General features: G+C 40.4%; 1 protein-coding gene across 1 annotated transcript; it reads right to left on the bottom strand.

Moving 5' to 3' along the window:
• Nucleotides 1-8027: 8027 nt before the first annotated feature.
• Nucleotides 8028-11183, bottom strand: LOC141600546 (protein SIEVE ELEMENT OCCLUSION B-like). Its single transcript, XM_074420789.1, has 7 exons — nt 11005-11183; nt 10832-10930; nt 10181-10614; nt 9996-10093; nt 9504-9592; nt 8473-8955; nt 8028-8366 (listed from the first exon to the last, which is right to left on the bottom strand). The coding sequence occupies exons 1-7, from the start codon at nt 11149-11151 to the stop codon at nt 8028-8030; spliced, it is 1689 nt and encodes a 562-aa protein (XP_074276890.1). The 5' UTR covers nt 11152-11183.
• Between the last annotated feature and the right edge of the window lie 813 nt (nt 11184-11996).

Raw genomic sequence — 11996 nt, 5'->3', positions numbered from 1 at the left:
TGTCATTTACCGGTTGAGTTAGAGCATAAGGCACATTGGGCCATCCGTCTACTAAACTTTGACCTAAAGAGCGCCGGGGAGAAGCGGCTACTTGACCTCAATGAGCTTGAAGAATTCCGACTAGAGGCTTATGAAAGCTCTAGGTTGTACAAGGAAAAGACCAAGCGGTTCCATGACAAAGCTATTATAAGGAGGGAATTCAAGGAGGGGGACTTGGTTCTCCTCTTTAATTCAAGGTTCAAGCTCTTTTCGGGAAAATTGAAGTCAAAGTGGTCGGGGCCTTTCACCGTGGTCCGAGCTTTTCCATGTGGGTCGGTTGAAGTTTCCGATGGTGAGCAAACATTCAAGGTAAATGGACAACGGCTAAAGCACTACATTGCCGGGACCCCTATTATCAAGAATGTGAGCTCAATTGCCACTTTTATTCCGAATTTTTGATTGTTATTCATAACTCCGTCGAGCCTACGACAATAAACAAGGGCGCTTCATGGGAGGCAACCCATGCATCTTTGTATATATCATGCATTTAGGAAGAATTCGAGGAATTTTGGATGGATTCTACTTGTCAATTTGATTGTTGTCGGCCATGAGTATTGAAGACTTGGGGATTTTTGTTTGATGAACAAGTGTATGACCATTTATTGGCCTTTATCCGACGTCCCGAGTCGGGTTTGAAAGTTGAAAACGCGGAAAACGAGGCCAATAAATGATGGGAATTGGAGAAAGGGGTTTATTGAAGATATCGTGATGAGAAGAACTCCCAGCCGGGTGACCGGCGGCCGGTCCCCTGACCGGCTGGGAAGTTCCTGTATGTTTGTGTGAATTTTGGTGAAAAACAAAGAAGAGAAGTCCCAGCCGGTCGGCCGGCAGCCGGTCCACCGGCTGGGGATGCGCTTATGAGGAATTTTCACCAAGTTTTCTGAAGAAGGAAGTCCCACTAAATGGCAGAGGCCGAAATGTCCACCTACTGGGAATGCACGTATAGAGAAAATAGGAATTGGGTGTTCTCCCAGCCGGGTGACCGGCGGCCGGTCTCCTGACCGGCTGGGAGTTCTCTGATCATTTTAATTGAATTTCGAAAATTGCATGAACTCCCAGCCGGGTGACCGGCGGCCGGTCTCCTGACCGGCTCGGAGCCCTCTGATCGTGTTTAATCACCAAAAACGCCCAAATTGCTTATTTCATTCGACACCTTTCTTCCCCTCTCTCTCACTCTAACCCTAACTCCACCTCCCTCATCCCCTCCAACAACCCCTCCCACCACCACCTGCAACCTTTACCGCCACCTCCCACCACCACTTCCACCACCAACAACCTCCCAACCTCCTTCCCAACCTTTAACCACCATCAAAATCACAATAATGGCCCCAAAAAAGAGAGTGAGGAGAGGAGACTTGGCCCTTCAACAGGCGGAGGCGGTAGCGGCGGCGGCGACCGATATGAGTTCCGACACCGACTTCCCGGACATCCAATTCACCTCAATCACGATGAAAGGTAAGTTTGTCTTGTTTAAAAGGCGCCCTATTGTCCCTACCCGATTCATTGATCGTCAATCTATGAGGGAACTAGGGTTAGATCAAGTAACTCTTGATTTATTTGATGGGGTGGGCATGAGAATGATGTATGGCATTCATGAACGAACCTATGTTCGTCTTACTTGGGAGTTTTTGAGCTCACTCCGTCTTGACAAACACTGCCAAACCCAAAAGGTAGCCTTTTTGCACTTTAGATTGATGAACAAGGACTACTCCTTGACCCTTTCGAACTTTGCATCCCATTTTGGGCTTGACTCTAGCCCTCCTCACAAGGCACCCGAGACATTTGACCATGGGGCCTTATGGAAGGCTATTACGGGTTTAGATGACATTAAGGGGGTCAAGAGAGCCGCCAACACAGTCCACAATGCGGCTATCCGGGTTTGGCATAGGTACATGGGTTGGACCATCTTTGGCCGAGAGGAAAATCATAATTTTAGAACGGAGGAATTGGAAATTCTCGGCTCTTACCTTCGCTCCAACCCAACCACTTTCAAAATCGACATTGCCCACCATTTGGCCCTTACTTTACAGCGGCTTAGCAATTCTCCGGCCTCTAATACGGCCATTGTCGTGGGTGGACTCATCACCCACTTAATGAAGAGGCTCAATAGGAGGGTCGATTTGGGTGGGTTGCGTTCTATGATCGGTGATTCAATGTTGTTCAAAAATTACATCCACCACAACCTCGGTTGGTTGAAGACCAACCCGAATGATGGCCTAGACTATTGGCAAATTCGGGTTGATGGCGTTGATCGGAATTCTATCCCTCTTCCCAACCCCGATAAAATGAAAGTGGTGCCTAACCAAGAGTACTATTTGCTTGAGATTGAAGATCTCCAAGATCCCTCCGTCCCCCAACAAATTAACCCTAACCTTCGGTATGCTCGTGGCCGACCCATCATCCCCGCAAGGTCTACCTTGCGGTATGCCACACCGGTTTCTCCTTTTGTTCCCGGCCCCTTGCAACAAGGAGAGGGGTCCTCCTCTCAACACCAACAACAATCGCCTCCTCTCCATGCCGACCTCGTCTCCTTCATGGCGGAGATGAAAATTAATATGACAAACGCCGCAAACGAGCGGCTTGGCCTTCAACAAAGACTTGACCGGATTTACTATGACACCTCTCTTGGTCAATTTCCGGTCTATGACGATTGTATGAGGAACCATTACAAGCATCCCTCCGGCCTTCACCCCTCCTACTATTTATTCCCGGATGGCGGACATCCGGAAGACGGGACCTTCAAATACGGAGACATTAACTTGCGGCCCGATTATTTTAGTGCTCCGGTTTTTCCCACCCCGCCTACCTCCCAAGGGGAGGGTCATGATGCGAGGTGGTTCGGGGGTACCCCTTCGATCTTCCAAGAGGGTGGGTCTAGTGGTGCCGGAGGGCACCCGGAGATGTTTGTTGGTGTGAGCCAAGCCATGGGGGATTTTAGCTCGGATGCCCACTTGAATACTGACGATTTCATTCGTGGCTCCGAGTTCGGGGCAATTGATGGTGATGGTGATGGTAATGAAGATGATGAAGATGATGATGATGATATGGGGTGTTAGTCCCCGAGTTGATGAGTTCTTTTATCCTCCCAATCAATCCAAAATGACAAGTATGATCCTTCTCCCTTTTATCCAAATTTCTCATCCATATTTAAATTTTTCGCATGCATTTAGTTAATAATTCATTTAGTTGCATCATCTAGGATTGCATTAGATTTCAATTTTGTAATATATTGTCACATTTAATAATTGCATTCACTTAGCGTAATTTGCATTGTTATTTCAATTTAGCATATAGAATAGAGCATGCATTGCATTTTCATAAAAAAAAAACAACTAAAAATTGAAAAATGACCAAAAAAAAACCATAAACATGTAATTTTATTTCACTAATATGCCCTCCCATGTCTATAAATAAGTGTGGGGAGGGCCTAAAAAAAAACAAAAATATGTCTTTTAATTTGTACTCCCTCCACACATTTATTTCCATTTGGAAGTAATGTAAATAAATAAGTGTGGGGAGGGAGTTTTCATAAAAAAAAAACCAAAAATATGTCTTTTTAATTTTTCAAAAACAAAAATCACAAAAATATGTTATTTTCCCTTTGAAAAATCAAAAATCAAAAAATATGTTCCTTTATTTTTCTTATTCACTCCCTATGCTTTTGTCCATTGAGGACAATGTACATCTCAAGTGTGGGGAGGGAAATATCCACTCGTGTATATTTGTTTATAATTGTAAATGTTTATAAATTAAAGAAAATGACTAAAAATTGAAAAAATTCAAAAAATCCAAAAATTTTGCATTGTATATACATGTGTTCGGCTAACAAAGTGGCAAGGTACATTGACTATCCAAGGCAAAAAGGAGACTAGAAGACCGCTCGGTATAGACGTTCTTATCTCTTTCCTTTTTTTTTCTTCCGTTCTTTCTCTTTTTATATTGTTGTATAATATGGAGGAGGATGGGATTTTTGTTGCCTTGGGTGTCTCCTTGGGAGACCGTTTGGAATTTTGGTGTTGTTTTGCTGCTAGGTTTAGCCAATTTGTTGCATGTTTCATTTCATGTTTGTTTAAATTTCCGCATGCATTTTGCTCACATGTAAATACTTGTTGCATTTCTTTCTTTTGCATTGAGTTTGTAAATAAATTTTTAAGGAAGAACATGGTCAAGGGAAGGGAACCAAGTACCCCCATGATGAACTTATGTGCTCAATTGTGCCTTCCCCCTCCTCGTGACTCGCACCCGTGGCCTCTTAGTTAGCCGAGGAAGGGGGAGCTTGACCAAAGAGTCTAGACCGATCTTGTGACGCCTTGGGCCGTAGACTAGGCCTTTGGCTCGACCTAAACTACTCAAAAGTAAGGGGTAGAGCCTCCAAGGGCGGGTACATTCATACCCCGCCCTCATCTAGGTTTGAGAGTAGGTCTCCTCGCGAGGCGTGTCACATCATTACGCATAAGTGTGTCGCATCGTCCTTAGACCATGAAATTGCATTACGTTTTTGTGCATATGATTTGAAGCAAAAATCAGTTTTATGAACCCCACAAAAGCCAAATTAGCTTAGTTTCGTCCCTTGCATTGATTTCCTTTTTGATTCACCCCTCTGAGCCTTAGCCTATTCCATTTGGCATACCCACTAAAAGAGCTACATCCCAAAAACACCCCTCCTTAATCAAGAATGGGTCATGATTTGTAGAAGTGTCTAGGTGGTGGAGTCGGAATTTGATGATGGACGAAGTACATGTCCATTGGGTCGAAAGTTTTTGTCTACATTTGGTGTTGTATATAAATAAGAGGTTTTGAAAAAAAAAAAAAAAAAAAAAAAAAAAAATGAAAAAAAAAACAAAATAGAAAAGTGAAAAAGTCATGAAAAACCCAAAAAAATGAGTTACTTGTGTTGTATATATATTTGTTTATTGTCAAGAAAAGAAAAAGGCAAGCAACACCCCTACTCATCATTTAAGGGGGTAGAAAAAGCTGTTGCTAAATAAAAAGGGGCAAATTGATGTTTTTCCAAAAATGAGTCGGGTTTGCACATTTTTTGCATGACTAGGGAAACCGAGTCGTTGTTACGGTGTAGACGTTACCATTTGTTGAAATAAAAGGAGTTTTATCAAATTTTTCCTACTTGAGTTGGGTTTATGCAATTTTTGCATAGTTTTGGTCATCATTGCTATGTTAGGGCATAGACGTGTCTCATGTGTTGCAATAAGAGATGGGAAGTGATGTGTCGACGTTTCTTGATTTGAGCTCCACATATCCAAACGGTGCTTGCACCAATCCCGTTTTGACCTTCTCCTTAGCCCCGTTGTAACCCTTTGCTTCATATTGTATGCATTTTTATCATTGTTTGCATTTCATTGGACATAGGACGGTCTTACACATTAGATTGCGGGCACGTTTTCGCTAGTCGAGTTAGTTGAGTGATTTTGGTTACTTTTTGTCACAAAAATCACCTTGTTCTTTCAATGAGTGACGAGTGAAAACCGTGAGGATGTCGTTGCCTTGGTCCCCTTAGTCATGGGTCCTTTGGTTGAATCTTGTGTCGGTTTTGTAATTCTCGGCGGACTTGCCCCTTCTTCCCTTTCCCCGCTCCTGAATTGGGTTCTTGAGCATTGGTCACACAAGGGTTGCTTTTGTCACATTTAGGGGGTTGGCACCTCATTTGGCACTCCTGAGACGGTACTCCCGACCGAGACCATGTTTTGTTATTTGAAAAAAAAAAAAATCCGACCACTTAGATGAGGAAAGTGGATCATTTTTGTTAGATGCATTCTATTCGTTGATTATGTGCTTTCATGATGAATGTGTCAAAAGTTTTGTAGCAAGACCCAACTTGCCTTGCAATAGGGCACTCTCCCCTCATGGGTGTCAAATTGTGAGTTGAAGGGGCGTTGAGTGCGCTAATACTCGATCGGCTTAGTTAGTAGCTTAGTTGAGTGGTGCTTATATTGTGCACCCACTCTCCATATCTATCTTAGTAGTGCTTTGTACATTGGTTGAGGACTTACTCGGGGACGAGTAAGGTTCAAGTGTGGGGAGGTTTGATATAGGACCCTTTTACACCATTTTTCCCTTCTATTTCCATGCTTTCCGACTTCATTTGAGTCGGTTTTATATGTTCTTGCCTGAAATTCATGTCCCAATCCCCATGCCTATGATATTGTACCTCCCTTGCAGAAATTGAGGCGAGAATGGAGGAATTGAAGCTAGAAGAAGAGCCCAATCAACTAAGCATGGAAGAAGGAGAAAATGAAGCTGAGGAGTATTCCCACCAGAGGCTTCAGGCGGTCAGCCTCTACCGGGAACGCAAATGTATACAATCCAAGGCAAAAATCAACCAAAGGGAATTCCCAGCCGGTGGCCCGAGAACGCCAGCCACCGGGAGAACAATGAGTCAAGAATTAAGGAAGTTACAGAACTTCCCAAATGGTCAAATGATCGTGGCGGCCGCTAGCTTACCGGGAGTCCCTCCAAAGGCAAAAGTCAAGCTTCAAAGTCAAGATGTCCCAGCCGGTCAGGGACCGGCGGCCGGTCGACCGGCCGTGCACACCTGATGACTTCGAAAAGTGTTCAAAACTTCCAGGGATCTCCCAGCCGGTCAAATGACCGGCGGCCGGTTGACCGGCCGGGAGTGCAATCGCGTGTTTCAAAGCCCATTTCCCATTTCAGTCCTAATCCTTGTATAACCTATATATACCCCCTCTTAAACCCTTTTGTACACACAACCCTAGATCCAGAAATTTACCCTTTCAAGCTTTAAACTTTCTTAATCTCTTGTTAATCTTTCTTTAATTAGAGAATTTCTTCAATCAATTAGTGATTGAATTTGGGTTTGTAAGAAGATTGAAGGATTTCCTTCTTTATTATTTCTATCCAAATTCCTCTTTCACTATTTTGTTGGTATTATTTCTCTCCCTTTTCATTTGTTTACATTTTGGTTCATCTTTTATGTTTGTTTGTTTGATTGTTTATGTTTAAGTTGTTGTTGTTGATTGTTTGTTGTTGTTAATTTCACCATTGCTTCTCTTATCATCGTTCATCTTTCCTTTGTTCCTCTTTCTTTTGTTCATCCTTGGGTAGTTGTCCTCAAAGACTTAATCTTTGAGTTGATTTGATTAAAGATTGTGTCTTTAGGTTTAAATCTCTCTCTTTATTAGATTAAATCATCTTTCCTTCCACCCATTGTTAGTTTGTTGCATGTTTAGTAGTAAATTTCATCTTCTCACCATGTTTGTGACCAAAGTTTCCATCTTTGTTGTTTATTTTGCAATTAGAGCCATGATTAGTGAGTAGTCTTCCACTAAGGCTCGGTTTGACCCAACATGAGTAATTTCACTAATTGAATTTCATAAAGGCTAATTATTTGGGGAAATTGGTGAGGGTAGTTTAGAGGATTGACTTGGTTTATGGGTTGACTTTTGGGTAGTGTTGACTTACGACCCTTGACCACCAACGAGAGTTGGTTAGGTTGTGATTTGGATACCCGAGACTTGACCCTATTGTTGACCTCGGTTGAGACCGAAAGGGAGAACCGGGGTAGGACACCTCTAAACTAGCGTTTGAAATCGACCCTCGAGAGAGGGAGTGGGATGACCCGGGAATTGACGGGGCTTAATGACCTTAGCAAATATTGGACTACCTTGGGAATAATGCATGTTTTTGGGGTAGTCGGTATTGAGTTAGGGATTCCGACCTTCGAACCCGAGAGGGGGGTTGGTGGGTAGCACTAGTGTCCTATTTCGAACCCGAGAGGGGGGTCTTAGGCGAATTAGAGTCGTCACCTCCTCACCTAACTACCCTTGTGATTAGCCTAGAGATTCGATTGCATGGAATTACGAATTGTTTGGGGAGAACCGAGCCTTAGGCTTTTAAATTATTTGATTTCCATCTATTTATTTTATCTTGCTCTTTCTCTTAGTTTGTTTTTATTTAGTGGTTTTACCTTGTTGTTGGTAGTTTTAGTATAACCTTCATCCCTTATTGTTGACTTAGCTAAACGATAGGATTAGAACAATTAGTAATCTTCTCAACTCCTTGTGGGATCGACCCTTAATAGTGTACAACGATAAAATCGTGCACTTGCGAGGTATAATTTGATAACCATCAGCTACCAATACAGATAATAAACAATGGCTCAATTGCTCCCTTGTTATCAACTCGTGCACCCTGCGTTCTTGGTCTTCATTGAGGCGGCTCTTTCCTATATAAATCGTCTCTATATGGACATGTAGATTACTTGCAACTGAATGTGCCTGTCTTATGAAATTTCGTATCCAGTCTATGTCGTCATTACCTCCAAACATTAAAATGTACCTTTCATCTTGAATCTGTTTGACATGAGCAAATTAAATACACACGTATAGGATATAAATATAATAGTTGAGCCTCAACTTCATGTATGAAGGCTAATAGAGCAGAATAAATAGAACTTACCCATTCATGAATGATTGGATCAATATCATTTACGAGAAACTTGAGGTTCCATGTTTCATTCTCCCATAATTGTCGCTCCATCTCGCTTGTAAGGTGATCAACGGGAAGATTTGGCCAAATTTTAATCATGTGGATTGCATTTTTGTTGAGCACTTCCGCAGTGGGACTTAAGACAACAAGGATTGGCTTACCTTTGAAGTCCCATTCAGTTTTGAAGAGCTCAATTGCATCATCCTTGATCAATGAAGGTTGATGGACAGAATACCATGGCATCGACTTTTGCAATGACTCTAGCTGATTATTGATGGGGCTTGACTCTGAAGTCAAGCGATTTATGACGGGTATCCACACAATTTCAACTGTTCTAGAGTTAATGGTGATATAATAAAGAACTTGTGTAAGAAACATTATATCTTCAATAGCAATGTCGATCCCTGATATTAGTAGCAACACATGATTTCCCCTCAAGACGTTAAGGTGATCCTGCCAGACACATTGCACATTACATTTAGATTTCGAGTTGTGAATGACCGAGAGTATTATTATGGTAAATTTGAAAATATTGCGATAAATTTCAAGACGTTAAGGTGATCCATCTTTGGACGTGATAATTTGGCAAGGAATCAATAAATTTTCCGTCAAAAATTTTTTAGCCCATATATATCAATAAATATTAGGATCGAGATGATATTGAGCCTAATAGAGTCCGTATGTCATGAGATAATAAATGACAAGCTTGGTTACGCGTCCAAGTCATTAACTGATTGAAAATAAAGCTTAGGGGTACACTTAGTTATAATGATAATAATTAGGGGTACCATGTATGTTTTAAAAAGCGTAGGGGTACCATGTAGAAAGTCGAAAAATTGAGGGGTACCATGTAGAATATCCCTAATTTTTTTAATCAAGCGACCTTTGGTTGATTAAAATTAACAAGAGCGCTCTTTATACTCAAAGTCGAAATTAAGTACTCCTTAGAATTTACGAGAAATAGGTTTCTTTACCAGCAACGTTGTAATTAACGCACGTACCCTTCTTTTGGTTGAACCATGAAACAATGGAGGTACGTCTTTATCTGTGACGATAAGTCTCATGAATCCGATAATAGTTTTTTGCGCTTCTGCAGTGGTTCAAACACTCGTAAGATTTACAATTGTACTGTATTACTCCCTCCTATTCTATATATTCTTCCCTATTTTCTAAAACGGATTATTCAGGTTTTCTTCCCCTTTCTTATTTTGGAAACTTTTACTCTTATTTTATTCATTTCTCTCTCCTATCACCAAACCCCACTCAACTCTTTTACTCATATTTTATTACTTTCCTTAATGTTTTGGCCTCACCATTTCTTATTTAACTCATAATTATTCATCCCTCTCTCCTACTACCAAACCCCACCCAACTTTTTACTCTTATTTTATTCTTCTCCTTAATTCCCATGTCTACAAACAAGGGGAATAATACATAGAATTGGAGGGAGTATTTAACATTTTGGATTTAGAATAACAAACACATTCACTTACTTAGGCCGTTTTCTGATTCAGATTGTATAAGCTTCAGGTATTCGTTGAATGATTTGAGCTTGTCAAATTCTATTGGCTCTCGAATCCCTACCAAATCTCTGAAAAACATTGCAAAATTGAAAACTGAGTTCTGTTTTGTAAGTATATGGCAAAAATTATTACGAGTAAATTTTAAAGAGGCTTACTGATCGAGTCCCCTGCTAGACAAAATAATGATCTGGGTTGCAGCAACAATTGAACATCTGATTATCCAGTAGACATGCGTCGGGAGTGGATCAAAAGGGTGGATACGATGAAATTTAAAAGATAATTCTCCAATTTTGAGAAGGTATTTATATGGATTAACCAATCTTTTGATGAATTCATTATTGGTTTCAATCTGATTTTTGTAAGCTGTTTTGTTCGCAGATATCAGTAATTCCCTCTGATCGCCTGTCGTGGGTTCGTTAACTACATTGTCAGCGTAAATCCTAACACGGAGCCACAGTTCGCCAAAGGTCAGAGCAAATGCTGTTAATGTGAGCACCACTTTGTCTCCCCAACCGAAGTTTGTTAAAATATCCAACACCGTCACTGTGATATTGTGTGCATCGTTCCCATTCAAAATCTCGCTTGTGATCTGCAATCGTTAATTCTTAACTCTGGTCGTTTTTCACAAGTTTTAAAGAAAATGTTCGGAAAATGCAAATTTTGAAAAATAATTTATTACAAAACTTACAATTGATATCTTGTAAGATCAGTTGTGCATTGTACAACGATAATCAATAATATTATTTGAAAATTGCGATCATTGACCGCGATAATCAATTAATGTTAAATTATGGATTGATATTGACCTGGGAGGATAGGCTTCCAATTATGTCTTGTACATTAGTATCGTCGTCTTTGAAATCCAGAAGGGCACGTATTTCCTCACCGGACTTGAATAAGGTATCCTATACCACGGAAAAAAGTATGACAATAAAAATGGGCGGAAGATTGTAAATATGTGCAAACAAATTAAACATACCTTTGAACGTCCTTCAATGGTCCCCGTGGCACGGTCGATATAGTTCTCGACAAGTGGGAGCATAAACCTGAGATCATAATAGTCAGTATCAGGCTTGTGCAATATCGGAGCTTCGTCTTGTCCGCTGTTCTCTTGGGTGTTTTCCATGTTTCGTAATTTAAGTCCGTCTAAAGTTAAGAACCAGTACTATAAATACAACAAGAAAAATTTCATTTTGATGTGTGTATGTGGTACTTCAATACTTCTTAATCAAGAGTTAAGGGAAGAATAAAGAAATAAAAACTTTGCTTTGATGCGCTACCTTCTCTAGATAGGAACACTTATTAAGTTATACCTTCTACTTTTGGCAACTATACAGCTTTCCGACTACTGACGTTTTTATATCGATAAAATTTGTCTGGATTGAAAATTTTATGTTTTTACGATCCTGTAATAAAAAAACGAATACCAATTACATTAAAATTGATCCCACACTTAAAACGTTTGTGGCTACGCGCCTACGCCACTGTATCTCACAGGAGAAACATTCCCAAAAGATAAAGAAAAGGTGCATATTTCACATGACTAAAGAAAATTTAATTATTCCATTTTTCTAAGATCTCCCTCACAAAATTATGTGATGATCAGAGCATTCAGATTTAAGTAGAGGAAGTATTGAATTTATTTGATCGGGTAAGTTTAGATGAAATAATATTAACAGGGTCGGTTTTGCATATTTTATTCGTGAAAATTAAGATATATTCCCTCCTATTCTAGATAAACCTTCTTATTTATGGGGCACTAGAATTAAGGAGATGTATTAAAATAAGGTAAAGTATTGCAGTGAGGTTAGGTAATTGGAGAGAGGGAAGATATTGTTGGGTATTATTGTGGGTGAGGTGATTAAAATAAGTATTGTGGGGTAAGTTTATTAAAATAAGTATTGTTGTGGGATGAGATGAGGTATTGTTGTGGGTTAAGGTGATTAAAATAAGTATAAAACTTTACTAAAT

This window comes from Silene latifolia, chromosome 9 (assembly GCF_048544455.1).
Source record: "Silene latifolia isolate original U9 population chromosome 9, ASM4854445v1, whole genome shotgun sequence".
Taxonomy (NCBI): Eukaryota; Viridiplantae; Streptophyta; class Magnoliopsida; order Caryophyllales; family Caryophyllaceae; genus Silene; species Silene latifolia.
The sequence above is the reverse complement of the archived record's forward strand: the minus strand, read 5'-3'. Positions and strand labels throughout refer to the sequence as shown.

What these genes read in the sequence shown, in the direction of transcription:
- LOC141600546 (XM_074420789.1), bottom strand. Translation starts at nt 11,151, where the DNA reads ATGGAAAACACCCAAGAGAACAGCGGACAAGACGAAGCTCCGATATTG. An exon ending in CCATTGAAGGACGTTCAAAG is followed by an intron (nt 10,931 to 11,004) that starts GTATGTTTAATT and finishes TCCGTGGTATAG; the next exon opens with GATACCTTATTCAAGTCCGG. An exon ending in ATGGTTCAACCAAAAGAAGG is followed by an intron (nt 8,956 to 9,503) that starts GTACGTGCGTTA and finishes TGTGTCTGGCAG; the next exon opens with GATCACCTTAACGTCTTGAG.